General features: G+C 40.4%; 1 protein-coding gene across 10 annotated transcripts in view; it reads left to right on the forward strand.

Annotated features, from left to right (window-relative positions):
- Window positions 1–14,837, forward strand: part of TPD52L1 (TPD52 like 1) — a 108,558-nt gene that overhangs the window by 56,355 nt on the left and 37,366 nt on the right. For 8 of the 10 annotated variants that reach the window (XM_017863022.1, XM_017863027.1, XM_017863024.1 and 5 more), the window contains exon 2: window positions 10,996–11,111. In XM_017863022.1, the coding sequence (XP_017718511.1) occupies window positions 10,996–11,111 (116 nt within the window). Of the gene's footprint in view, window positions 1–10,569; window positions 10,734–10,995; window positions 11,112–14,837 lie in introns of those variants that run through there. The other 2 variants (XM_017863026.1, XM_017863030.1) reach the window with 2 other exon arrangements.

Genomic DNA, 14,837 nt, shown 5'->3' on the forward strand with positions numbered 1-14,837 from the left:
AGACCACAGACCAACAACTGGTAGGTACAGTCCCATCTGTCTCAGAGAATCCAAATGCCTTAACAATGCCGCTGTGTTGAGGTATGCTGGGGTCACTGTGTGGCCTGTTCACTAGGGCCCCACACCTGGCCCTCTTCAGAGTAAAGGGGGCTGGGCTCAGGAAAAGCAAAGAAGGAAATTGTCATATTGTTCAGGTATGGTTTAGACTCCTAGACCATTTATTGCAGACAAGATCTTAAAAACTGTACAGAGGACAAAGTGACCTCTTCAGGCTTAGAGGAAGCCAGATTGGGGCAACAAATAATTTATTGAATTTTTAATTAATTTAATTTGAGATCATGGCAAGTCATTGAAGTCATAGAGATGAAACTTGATAGAGAGTTCATAATGATCTCTCTTTCACCTGAATTCTGTGTGAATTCTGTGATATTATTAGTCTCTGTTTAACTCAGAGCTCTTCTTTGAAAAAAGAACGTGACATTCAGACTAGTGCCAATGAAAAATGAGGCTTATTTTAAGGATAAAGAGAAAGCTCATGGACGTTCAGAGAAGTCAAATAATCAGGCCTCAGGCCAGGCTGAGTTATAAATTCCAGTGAGCTCAGAGACCTGCATAGCACTTAATAGATTCTTAATAAATGTTCGCTGAATGAATGAATGAATGAATGAACGAATGAACTCACAAATGACCTAAGGGAGCTCAGAGAAACACTGAGGCCTCCACTACTGTCCTACCAATACCTGACTTAATCTTACTGCACTTAACTCTCCTGTGTCTCTTGGCCCAAAATCTCAAGAGAGGAATCCAGAGAATACCCCTGGGTCAGATGCCCATCTCAGTCCATTAAGCAATAGCCAGAGAAAGTAATGCCAAATGAATGTAGGGCTCGCTTCTAAGGGTCGGACAGATTAAGCCAGAATAAGAAGCTGAACATGGCCTGTGGGTTTGTATTTCTCTAAGTCATTCATTTTGTATGTAATTGCAGACTACCATGTACGGGTGTTACTTTAGGTGTATCTGTGGGTGGCACCACAGTGAAATATTTTTGCTTCTTGAGGACAGAATAATAGCTTCTGCTTTTTCTTCTATAGGGCTTCAATTTTATAAATAATTCTGACCAAGGAAGAATGTCACTCAAGTATGACCAGATTGGGAGCTAACGTACTATTATACGCCAGACACTGTGCTAGGCATTTTACAAAACTGTAATCTCTCACAACTTGTTCTTGTGGGTAGGCATTATTATCCCCATTTTACCGATGAAAAGAATGAGATTTCAACTATCACAGTTACAAAGTTGAAAAGGGGTGGAGCTGGAATTCTTCCTGAGATTGGTTTGTTCCCCAAAATTCTACCCTTTCCAATATCACTATACTATCTTGCAATCACCTGACGGATCAGAAAGTAAAATGTTGGGATGAATTCTGCAGGACAGAGCCAGGTCTCTTCCTTGAGTCATTAGTCAGGTAAAGACACTTAAGGCACATAATTAGGCAAGCATGTAGTTTTTTATTGAATATTGGTTTGAGCAAACTAGCTCTAAATAAATTATGGGACCAGTGGAGAACCTTTGATATGGTCAGGTTTTAGATGAGATGAGAAGGGTAACAGGAGAAATTTGTTTGAAAAAACTCAAGTTACAAAATCCTGCGATTTCATTTTTAGATATATGGATCTATCTATCTATCATCTATCGTGTAACATATATGTTAAAGATGTAAAATACCCATTGTTTTATATATCACTAAGAAAGAAAAAGTGCTGTCAATTAATTGCAACACATAATTGATTATGAAAGTCATCCTGATTTCAAAGATGTTAAATGTGTGAAAAAAAAAAGTCTGTGCTGCAATATGTAGGGAAAGATCCAGAGAAATATGCCCAAGTGTTGCAGTGGTGATCTCCAGGAGGTGAGAGTAGGACTTGTGTTTTATGATTACTCATCTGTGTATGCAGATTTCCCTGCTCCACTCTCATCCCACTCTCAAAGGTTCAAGTAGGTGATCCCCAGCCCCAGGAGAACCACTTTTAAACTCTTTCAGCATGTCACACATTAGCATTCACGCATGAGATTTTATGCATGGCTTTAGAATTTGGGGATATACATCTCCTGTGGTATTGATCTTGGCATTTGGAGCCTCTGCCAAAACTTCAGAGCAACAGGAATAAAACACACTTTAAAGACCTTTCTACTACACGCCTGATTCAATAATAGGCAAGATACGAGTTGTTAGCAAATGAAGGAAAAGTATGCTGTTCAATGATGGAAGTTCTTCAGAAATAATATCTAGGTTAATGTAGTATGTCTAGTAAATGCACAGAAAGTACAATTCTAATAAATAAACTTGTTTTATATTTTTAATTTCCATCTAGAATTGACTCATGTTAGATTCTTTATGGTCTTAAAGATAATCATAAATCCAACAGCAATACGATTAACTCAATAATTTTTCCCTTGGGGAATACATGTAGATATTTTGAAGTTTTATGTTTAGGAATGCCTGAGGTTATTTTCACCAAACATCATGAAGAAAATATAATTAAGTAATAAATATTACAGTCTTAAATCTATTATTTAAAACATGGAAAATTTTCATGTAAGCTACTTTATTGCATTCCTTCTTTTATTAAGTCTTAGGATAATTTTGTATTGTTTTTGAAAGTGTAGCCGGGCGCGGTGGCTCAAGCTTGTAATCCCAGCACTTTGGGAGGCCGAGACGGGCAGATCACGAGGTCAGGAGATCGAGATCATCCTGGCTAACACTGTGAAACCCCGTCTCTACTAAAAAAAATACAAAAAAACTAACCGGGCAAGGTGGCGGGTGCCTGTAGTCCCAGCTACTCGGGAGGCTGAGGCAGGAGAATGGCCTGAACCTGGGAGGCGGAGCTTGCAGTGAGCTGAGATCTGGCCACTGCACCCCAGCCTGGGCGACAGAGCGAGACTCCGTCTCAAAAAAAAAAAAGAAAGAGAGTGTGTGCTTTTCTCCCTTTGCTTGATTACACAGTTGGATTTATTTAATTATCTAATACAGTGCAAGATTATTTTATGCAATTCTGCAACTTTTACATATTTGCCAACAATGCAGGGTATGACCACTGATTCAAAATCATAGTTTGTAATCATTTTAACTCCCAGCCCTCTGTATTGTTTCAATCATGGCCATGAAGCCATCACCTACTCCACAGGAGAGCTTGCCAGCATGCACTGTAAGTGTGTGGATGCCAATGAGTGATTTCATTGCAAGGTTGAAGGAGACACTTTAAAGCTAATCCCTGAATTCCTACTTGCCAAGATTTTGCCTGCATTCTTCAGATAGCTTAAGACAAGGAAGGGCATAGGCTTTGGAGCCAGACTAGCTTTAGTTAAAGCCCAGCAACTTGGGACTGAGCCCCAGGTCCCATGAATGCAGGTCTTCATTAGCAAGGCTGGGAGCAGACCACAGTGACCACTGTGACTTCTCAGTTGGAGCCGGTTTAATTTGTGTTGTTGTTCAGCTCTGCATGGGAGACTTAAATGGAGTCATCACTGGCTAACTGTAGGTATAGTGAAAACAGGCACATAGTAACATTTGACAAATATTTTAAGGCCTACCTGTTTTCCACAGACCTCACCTGGCCAAGGGAGAAGTGCAATTACTCGATTATAATCAGATATTTGATTATTTGTTACCTTTATTAAAACAATTCCATATATTTTATTGCATGTAAAAGAGTAAAATGGCTGTCTTTAAGTGCCAAATACTCCAATAGCAGGGTAGCAACATTTATTTACACTACAACTTGGTATATGTCTATATGCTCAATTTTTTTTTAACCTATGCTTGTATGAGTATGAGCACCTAGGCTTTGAGTAGTGGGAAAAAAATATTAGGCCTAGTCCATTCCAATGCAATTATTTTAAAAACCTCTTTAAATAGTACTCATTTCCTCAGTAAAGTTATCTTCTAATTCAGATTTCTCCTTTTTTATATCCACCTTTCCTTTGTCCTAGCTAAGGAGGCATCTGGTGTGTCTGGTGTATGGAAGCCTGAAGGACTATGCAGTGCCTTGTATTCTGCTTGTATGGCTCTTCAGGCAGCTGGGAACATGATGTGCCCTGGTACTGAAGTTTTTTGCAGATACTACTCATGATCTTGTCCCCTTCAGCTGAGTTTCGGTTCAGTAGCCCCTCCGAGGTCATTCAGCTTTGCCTTGGCTCTCATTGGAGGGAGATTCTTTCTACTTCCTCCATTTGTCCTCTGGCCAGCGCTGGTAACCCCGGCCCCTGATGCAGGGGTGCCAACCTCTTGCCAAGGCAGTGAGTTTCTCCCTAAGTACTGTGAGATGTTCTGAATCCTATCCATGGTTAACTGACTGCAGAAGAGTGAGCTGGAGAATTAAACACCAGGGGCCTCTCTGCCCAACAGCCCTGGACCTGCCAAGGTTACAGTGATGTGGCTGTGTACCAGATTGATGTAGGATAGCCTGAAAGATATTCCTTCCTAGAGTTCAAAAAGGAAATTGGGGCAGGCTTCCTGTACCGGTCAGGGACCAGGAAAGATGTAAATGAATGGCATGCCCAAAAGGGATGCCTGATTCCAGAAAGCTTAATGAATGGGCTATCAGAAAAATGGCAAGAGCTAAGGGCATCGAACAGGGATGTTGAAGCACCTTGGAACAGCCACAGTAGGAAGTCAATACAGTCCTTAGGCCAGAGGAGAGTTCTTGGAACCAGACAGTGGCTGAGCTGTAGAAGGGAGCTATCTAATGGGAGCTTTGGCCTATGGTAGTTGAAAGCTGAAAGCTGAAACTACAAGATGCAGCCTGGCAGGGAGGGAGTCAGGCAGGACTAGACATTTGCTAACCACTCGCTTCTGCCCTCCAGTGTCCTGCAGGGTCTTCCCATTGGCCAAGGGCAACGGAATCACGTTGATATAATCCTTAGGTCATCTCCTGGGCACAGAGAAGGGTTTAGGAGGGTAGAGGGTGGGTCTAAAGGAGCAAACAGAATCTCCAGCAGATTCCTCTATAAATGTAACACATTTCATACTCTCTGGGCCATGCCCAAAGAGAAAGGTGGGACATACACATCTCAGGGCTTAGCTCTCCTCATTCTCTCCCCCTTTCCTCTTCCCACCATCTACCAGGTATAGAGCCACAGGCACACACCTCCTTGGTAAGTCCTAGATATCTAAGGGGGTATCTAAGGGGAACTGCTTGGGCTGGATATCCTGGGCTTGGCTTTTGCTATGCCAAGAGAGAAATAATGATATGTAGAGCATTGCCTTAAAAAAAATTTATTTTTGTAAATCTGTTTTCTTGCTGGTAGATCCAATTTCAAATGCCAAAATCTTAAATATTAACCTTTTCTTTGTGTTTCTTTAACTTCTCTGTCCTGCCGCTGGCAGATGGATGCCTTAGACCAGCTAGGAAAATATTACATTTTGGGAGAGGCAAAGAGAATACAGCACGTTAATACTTTTAAAAGCTATTACTCCCCAATTTCATACTGCTGTAATTTGTATGGAAATTTTAAAATTTTATAGCATTTTCAAGTATATTATCTGATTTAACATCATTTAACCTTAGCAACAATCCTACAAGGTATCCATTTTACAAATGAGATAATTGAGGTCAAACGTACTCTGCTAGTTAATAGCAAACCCACAGCTAGAATTCCAGATCTCCTGACTCCCATTAGAGTGCTCTTTCTTCTATGCCAGACAGGGGGCCACAGTTTGCACATTTGGAAAATAGAACCAAGTTCATGAAATTGGTTCATAATATACTGTACTTGCTAAAAATGGTGACTCAAGCATTTGCCCAGTGATAATTGCTTTCATTGAATAATATGTTTTTAATTTTTTCTAATATCTACTTCCATGGTAACTAGATAATTTTATACTTATTTTATTGCCCTTCTTGCGTTATCATCTGTCACTTGGTATCTTTTACCATTTGCTTTTTTCATTCCTGGTTTTGACTTCATTTCACTGGTTAGTTACCTTTTTAATCCACCTCCTCTTTTTAACTACTTCTTGATTCTTGAATTATCCTTTGACCTCATCATTTGATTGCTGCTTTCCTAACTCAGTGAGTTGAACATATTCTGCTGAAAACAGCAGGTCTTGTTTTCATTTTGTCTGTGTTTATGTGGCACCCTGTGTATAACTCAGAGAGTGCCACTGGGACAAGATGCAACGGAGAAAAATATGTGCCTAAGTGGAGAAAGGATGAGGGGAACTTAGACCTAGACTAACTAGTAACTGGTTTCTGGGCAGATTTCTTGAATGGGTGGCTTGTGGCAGTGAGACTTTGAAAGATTCATGATGTCTCTGAGGAGTGGGATGTTTGGCCCGTCAGAGCTGAAGGCCAGTTCAGAGTTTCTCACTTTATAAGGTTTATGCACCTCCCCCTCTGAAAAGTGGAAGCTACCGGCTGGGTGCTGTGTCTGCCTTTCCCTAGATTCACTCGAAGCTTCCCAATTCATACCAGTTAAATAGGATTTTGAACTTTCTTTTCATCCTAGAATATAGAAGGTACTAAAGATGTTTGATGTCTTGAAAAGTCTAAGGACCTGGAACTATTGTTTATTCCCTGGACCATGTCTTCTCACGCTATGAAGATAGGGAAGATTGAGAATTTGGGTTCCAGCTAAGTTTGAGCAATATCTGTAAGTTCTTGGGCCAGGCTGAGTGGGGAGAAGTCCACAGTGTGTTGCAGTACCCCCAGGACTGTCTCCTGACCCCCAGTGCCGGGGGGCAGAGCTTACCTTCTGGTTCTATCTCTCATAGCTGTGCTTGGAATTGCTGCTGATTCCTAGTTTAGATAGTTATCCTAGAACATTGATTAAAACTTTAAATGACCTGTAAGTTACATTGTTTTACTAAGAGTCTGTTCTCTACTTTCTCTTGAGTCTGTAGTCTCATAGGTTGCTGATGTTGCATAAAACTGGTACAGCCTTTCTGGGTGATAGTTTGGCAGTAGATTACAAAACGTCTATGCCATTTGACTGAGTAATCCAATGGATAGGAAGTCATCATGAAGTACCTAATGACTTAGCTAGGAGGTGTTCACTGCAGCTTCCCAGCAAACAGGGTAAATTATTAATCATCCATAAGACAAAATAGTGCACAACCATTGAAAATACATAAATGTATATGTGTGTCTTTAGACATGAAAAGATATTAATATCCTATTGAATAAATAAACCAAGTTTGCAACAGTAAATCCAGTATATATATATATGAAAATATTAATACACCTATGCTCAGAAGAAGTACCAGAAAGGAAGGATCAAAATACCAATTTCTGGGTAATAAGATTAATGTTGATTTTAATTAATAATGGATAATTTTATCTTACTGTCTTCTATGATGACCAGATATTACTTATGAAAAAGGAAATTACTTAGCATTGAAACTGTCTTCTGGCATAGAGAGAAGGGATGAGGATCTGATGAACATGGATCAGCAATATGCCATGTTTACTAATGTTTGTTACCATGTTGGCAGTGACATCAGGGTGCCAATGGCACCCTATTGATTCAGGCATAAGGATGAGAATACCAGGGACTCAAGAGAAGGGACAGCTTCAGAACTACACACACTTGAGTCATATTTTTCTTCTTCTTTTTTTTTTATTGAGAGGGAGTCTCGCTCTGTGGCCCAGGCTGGAGTGCAGTGGCCGGATCTCAGCTCACTGCAAGCTCCGTCTCCCGGGTTCATGCCATTCTCCTGCCTCAGCCTCCCCAGTAGCTGGGATTACAGGCGCCCGCCACCTCGCCCAGCTAGTTTTTTGTATTTTTTTAGTAGAGACGGGGTTTCACCGGGTTCACCAGGATGGTCTCGATCTCCTGACCTCGTGATCCGCCCGTCTCAGCCTCCCAAAGTGCTGGGATTACAGGCTTGAGCCACCGCGCCCGGCCTATTTTTCTTCTTTTTATCTAAAATGTTCTGATTTTGTAGGATAATGATTTACCTTTCTCTTTTGACTTTAGACAAAATGCACTTTCATTTGTTTATTAAATAATTATAAGTACACAAAAGAATATTTACAATATAAAGGTAAAGTGGAGAAAATACTCATGAACAGAAAGTCAGTGTCCAGAAATGGAGTATGACCATTGATCCTGTAAGAGTTCCCTAAGGCAGCAGTCCCCAACCTTTTTGGTACCAGGAACTGGTTTCGTGGAAGGTAATTTTTCCCCAGACACAGGGTGACGGTGATGTTTTTGGGATGATTCAAGCACATTACTTTTATTGTGCATTTTATTTCTATTATTATTACGTTGTAGTATATAATGAAACAATTATACAACTCACCATAATGTAGAATCAGTGGGAGCTCTGAGCTTGTTTTCCTACAACTAGACGGTCCCATCTCAGGGAAACAGAAGACAGTGACAGATCATCAGGCACTAGATTCTCATAAGGAGCACGCAAACTAGATCCTGCGCATGTGCAGTTCACAATAGGGTTTGTGCTTCTATGAGAATCTAATGCTGCTACTGATCTGACGGGAGGCAGAGCTCAGGTGGTAATGCAAGCTATGGGGAGTGGCCATAAATACAGACGAAGCTTTGCCAGCTCGCACACCTCTCACCTCCCGCGGTGTGGTCTGGTTCCTAACAGGTACCAGACCGGTACTACTGGTCCCTGGCGCGGGAGTCCGGGACCCCTGACCTGTGGGATCCTCCATTCCTTTCTCCTTTCCTCTCTGCCTTGAGAAAACCACAGTCCTGATTTTTTATTATTGCCTTGCTTTTCTTTATAATTTAATTCCTAAGTAATATTTTAGTTTTGTATGCTTTTGTACTTCATTAAGTGGAATTATACTTCTTATTCTGCAACTTGAGTTTTTCACTCAATATCTTATTTCCAAGTTTTAGCCATTTAGTATGTATAGTGATAGTTCACTCATTTTTCTATCGTCGTCTTTATCATGGAAATGCACCACAGTATACTTATGTATTGTCCTGTTTATGAACTTTTGTGTGACTTACAGTTTATTGGTACTGTGAACGCTTTTATTAATGGTGTCTGATGTGCATGTATAACATCTAATGCTCGTGTAGATTGTCTCAGGTCTATACATAGTGGAATTACTGGGTTATAGGATATGTGAATGTTCAATTTTAATAGATAATGTAGATCATGCTTAATCATTTTCCAATTACTTTTATCTATTTATATTCTTGCCAGCAGTATATGAGCGTTTCTATCCTTTGCATAGTCACCAACGTTTAGTAATGTCAGACTTGTACATTTTTGCTCCTCTACTGAGCATGAACTAATTTAATTTGTATTTCCCCAAGCATCAGTGAAGTCAAGGATGTTTTCTTGGGTTTATTAACATTTGTGATTTCTGCCTATAAATCATCTGTTCAGGTCTTTTGACCCACATTTCTACTGGATTATTTCTGGTTTTAAAGTGGGTCTGTAGGAATTCTGTATATATTGGGAACAAATCTTTTTACTTATATATGTGAGAGATATCATCTTCCAATTAGTGGCTTGTCTTTTCATTTCCCATATAGCGTCTTTGATAGAGAGACATTCTTAATCTTATTCGTCCTTTTTTCATGGTTTGCCTTTTTGTGTCTTAATAAGTCCCTTCCTAACCGGAGGTTCATAAACACAAACTCCTAGATTGTCTTCTAAAATGTTTACAGTTTTGTCCCTGTGAATGGTTTAAAGGTGTCCAGTGTGTTTTTTTTTTTTTCTATAGAGATAACTGTTCCAGGACAATTTATTAAAAACCCTTCTGTTGTAGGACTTTCTCCTTAGTTCAACTGAAAACGGGGTCCTTGTCACACGACCGTGAAAGATTACCCTTGCAGACAATTTGAAGGGTGAGAAAAATGGAATTTATTGGGTGAAAAGGAAAAAAACTCAGCAAAGCAAGAGAGCTTCCTGTTAACAAGCCCCCATCTCACAGATAGAATTCCCAGTTTACCACCCCGGAACAAGAAAGGTCAGACTCCTACCCCCTAAAAACGGCACAAACTTCCATGGCTCAACCTGTTGTCCCAGTGCTCAGGCCGGTGGGAGTTTCTCCAGGGACCACGTTGTACTTGAATGTCTCATTTCCTTTCCCTACAGAGGTGTAAATGCCAGCTCTGACTTGAATCATGTCGTAGATGAAGTTTCCCTCTGAGTGTGGGACTGTTTCCTGGGTTCCCCGGAGAACACAGGCATTTGAGTCAGCCAGATGTTGAGGGGCCCTACCAGGGAACTTCTTTATATTTTAAATAATAAGTCAATAAGTCATTTATCTCACATACCAAGTTAGAAGCTATTCTGGATTATCCCGAGGCACAATGATGGCATCAAGAACCCGGCTCTTCTCATATTTTCCTCTGCCAGAGTCAGTTTGTCAGTGATGGTTCCTCACAGCTCCGGCTGCTTCGAGCCACATCTGCAGTGGAAAAAAAGGCCTTCATATTTTAAATTCTGGACCACCCAGGTGGTGTGCATTCAAGTTGCAAGCTGCTTTCCCATGCAATCTCACTCAGGGTCACGAGTTCTCAGGGGAGGACCTTTTTTCTCTGTCCATTCAGTGCTGAGTTGCAAGATGTGTGAAGAATGAAGTTATTTATTTCTAGTTCACCTGACTCTTAGGGTGCAGCCCTTGGGGCCTCCAATTTACACAGGAATCTCACATTAAACCCCTATCCATGGGTGGGCCTTGGGCTTTGTCCTCTGCCCTTACACCCCACCAGACAGTGAAGAGCTAAGCTGGAATTCACCAAGGTGGTAAATGTAGACCTCCCTGAAAGCTTGTCTTGTTTACATCTCTGCCTTCTCATTTTTTCTTAAATGTTTTGGCTTCTTGGTATTCTTTGCTTTCTTGGAGCTCATCAAACATTTAGGAGGATTTTGTCTTTTCTGGAATTTTTAGTTGTTTTTCAGTGGGACGGTCTGTCAGTGCATCTAGTCCTCCACACTATGGAAGCAGAAGTTGGTTTAAATTCACTTTAAAAATTGCACTCTGTTTTATCAATTTTGCCTAAAGGTTTGCTGGAGACTGAACCATTGCAAGGAAGAGATGAAGATGCAGTAGCCAGTGCTGACTTCTCTAGCATGCTCTCTGAGGAGGAAAAGGAAGAGTTAAAAGCAGAGTTAGTTCAGGTATGTTTAGTAATCTTATTGTTCCTATTTCTATCTCTGGATCTTGAGAGTTATTATTTGTTTGATATAAGTCCCATATTGTAATTATGTTGTCTTTCATTTAATAAAATTTCTAAATGAATACATTACAAGATGATTCATTTTCCAGGGTATTTTCTAATGTTATCTGTTACTTGTTGGTTACAGTTGTAGAATGAATCGTTGTGGTACCTAAGCAACAATCATAACTGGTTTTAAATATACACTTCTTATTCTTTTTACTATCAGAATACTATGGGAATAATAAATTACTTACAAACCTGATAGAATTCATTCCAGACCATGTTATAGGTGCAAGATCCTTTTGAAGACCGGTTCTGGTTTTAGATCAGCAACTTAGCTCAACAATTACTTTGAAATGATTTTTTAAATGAAAAGTCAATCATAGAAGCAACTGAATTTATAAGTTGTGTACTTTTGGCAGAAAATAAACTCTGGGGGTAGAGAGGAAAGCTATGCTTCATCGAGGCATAGTTAGATCTTGTGGAGCTGCTATGGAGATCTGGACCTAGGGAGGAGGAGGATGTCAGGCTCATTATGAATACAAGTCTTTGTTCAAGTCTTTTGCTTGCAATACCCACTTTAGATACTTTGTTGAGAAGCCTTTACTTTCTAGGAGGAGAGTGTTGTAGAAAGGGTTCCTTGAGTAGGAGGAAGCATCAGAGCCAGAGGAGCCGAGGCCAACATTCCCTCCCCATTCTCTGTCCTGGCTCATAGGCCAGGAAGATCCTGTTCCCACAGAAGCAAGGCTTGGCCTTCCTGCTTTGGCCTCTCCACAGGCTGAGGATACAGCTCTGAGCTTCAGCTTACCCTCTCCCCACTTTGTCCACTCTGAACTCTGAGTTCTAACCTCCTGATAGTGTTTGTCTATAACAGCTCAGAATAATATTAAAGACTTTCAGGTGCTTTTACAAGACACACCCCCAAGTTAATTTCTTTCAAAATAAAAGAGCAGCACATTCCTCTGGTACAACCAGAAATGATTTCAGTAAGCACAGTGCCTCAAATCTTTAGCTGGGTCTGTCTGTGGCCACTGAGTGGCTGCACATACCAGAGTACATGGACCAAAGTTAGCATTAACAGATAATGGACTGACTCCACATATTCTTGTAGCTTGAAATTCTGGCTCATGACTAGTTCATGCTAACTGCAGGGTCCAAATGTCATGTTCTGCAGAGTGGAGTAAGCCAACTGAGTCTAAGCTAAAGCTTCACTCCATCATGGTGATAATGCTAGTTTTAGTTCAGGCACAATATCTATAACAGACCAGTTTCTATAAAATGCCTTGATTTTTATTTTTCTGGGCTCTAGGATTACTGGGGTATACATACATACATATACTAATATATGTTGATTTTTGTACATTCTCTATTTTCTAAATGTCAACAGTGAGCATGATATTACTTTTATAATCAAGAAAAAAAGTATTGGTTTTAAATGGATGCCGCATGAATATAAAGAACTAGAAGTGTTTTCAGAAATTCCTGTCTCATTTGGCCACAGTAATACACTTCCAGCACATTTCATTCCTGAGAGTTTTTGAGCCTGACTTCTGGAAATAACACCAGACTCTTTGTTACTGTGTTCAAGTTACTAGGATTCATGTTTTGCACTAGCCTCCCTGCTACCTGGCTCTTATTTCTGGGTTCCTCAGAGTTGAAGAAGTACCACATGCTGCCAAAGGTAGCATCCTGACTTCCAGCGGCACATGAACACAGCTGTCTGCCCCAGGCCTGGTGAAAAGCAGAGGAAGTGTATCTTTGTAATTTTTCTTCTTCACATTTCTCTTTCTCCTCCTCCACGTCAGGCCACCTCTGCTTTATGCTCATTCTGTTTTTAAAACAGCTTTCCTTACCCTTTTACAAGTCTGCATGCAGATGTGTGGACACAGGAACTCGAGTTCTTTGATATCACATATACATTCGAATTTTACCTTCAATGCTAGGATTTAATTTTAACAAGGACACACAGAAAGCCATCTCTGCAGTCTCACTGCTGGCCTTATGGAGAACTGAGGCATCCTCTGACCCAAATCTCCACAGAGATTCTTTATGGGCCCCCTGGTCACAAACAACTCCTCTTTCTGTCTGAGGAAAGATCCTTCTGGGTCTGTTAGCTCCTTGGGTACTGAAGATACCTCTGAGACCAGCCTATTAGATGACGGCCTTGGAGTCAGGCACTCAGTTGTGGTCATGACCCAAAGCAAGACCTGTGTGTACAGGGACTTCTGACCCCTGACTGCTTTGCTGAAAAGAGGTCTTGAGTGTGCCAGGTGTCCAGCCTCCTCTTTGTTTCCTTCCTCTTCCTACTTTCCTCATCTCCTCTGTGAAATAAATAATTCCAAATAAAAGCTGTTGGAACTTTAAATTATTTTGAGTGTTAAAGGAATGTGATTATGGGACCTGAGTCACATAACAGGCAGCTGTAACCAGTTTCTCTGATTATAGACTAGCCTTTTCGTTACCTACATTGTTTTGTAAAATGCTATAAAAGACTAAAGGGCACCAGAGAAGACCTCTTTTATTATAGATTAACTTCCCTCTTTATTCTCTTACACAAACACCTTAGATTGTCTAAGATGGAATGTTAAAAATATACTTTTAAATTGGAAAAGAAAAAATAAAAAAACTGTAACTAATCAAATTGCTGTAACTCATAAACCAGCAATATATGGAAGATGCTGTAATCCTATTAAATTTCTTTGGTTTTTGCCTATGTAAATAAGACCTTAACTTTTCAGCTTCATAGCACTAACCACATTCCTTCAGAGTCTGTGTTTCCCAGATGTCTATCCTTAGCTTTTCCCTTGAATTAACTCTTAAACTGGATTCTGATCCACTTTATTATTTCAGGTTGACACCTCCTACAGTTTTCTGGCTATGCTGGATTCCTTCCTCCCAGTTCTCTTTCTCTTCCCTCCCCTCTGTCTTATCCTGCATGATCTTGTCGATAATATTCCCATGAGATTGCTCGTAGACTTCAACCAATCTCATAACTCCATTCTCCCACACAGCCAACATATTTTTGTCTGCTTACCAAGTGCTGGCAAGAGGAAGACTTCCTCTTTTGGTAGGAGATGTAAAATAAGCCAGTAGTGTCCAAAAGGCTTACATCTTGGACAAATTCAGCATTTTAAAAGAGGAATCTCTTGGCCAGCTGTAGTGGCTCACGCCTGTAATCCAAGCACTTTGGGAGGCCGAGGTGGGGGGTCACCAGAGGTCAGGAGTTTGAGACCAGCCTGGCCAGCATGGAGAAACCCTGTCTCTACTAAAAATACAAAAATTAGTCAGGCATGGTGGCACACACCTACAATCCCAGCTACTCGGGAGGCTGAGAATTGCTTGAACCCAGGAGGCAGAGGTTGTAGTGAGTCAAGATTGTACCACTGCACTCCAGCTAGGCAACAGAGTAAGACTCCATTTCAAAAAAAAAAAAAAGAGGAATCTCTTTTAACATAACTTGATCTTTAATTTATTGTTGTGGTCATGCATTATGTATCGTTTTTAAAGTTCGTCAAATGTGAGGCCAATATCACCTCTGATCTGGTGCACTGGTTCATGCATAAAAGGAAGGTAATTAATATTTATAATTAGCTTGAGTTATTTTATATTTTAAGCAAACGTTTATACATTTATATTTGTAAATGCCAAAAGTAGAATATGCTTTTTTTTTTTTTTTTTTTTTTTT

Source organism: Rhinopithecus bieti, unplaced genomic scaffold (genome assembly GCF_001698545.2).
Source record: "Rhinopithecus bieti isolate Rb0 unplaced genomic scaffold, ASM169854v2 scaffold_65372, whole genome shotgun sequence".
In the NCBI taxonomy this organism is placed as follows: domain Eukaryota; kingdom Metazoa; phylum Chordata; class Mammalia; order Primates; family Cercopithecidae; genus Rhinopithecus; species Rhinopithecus bieti.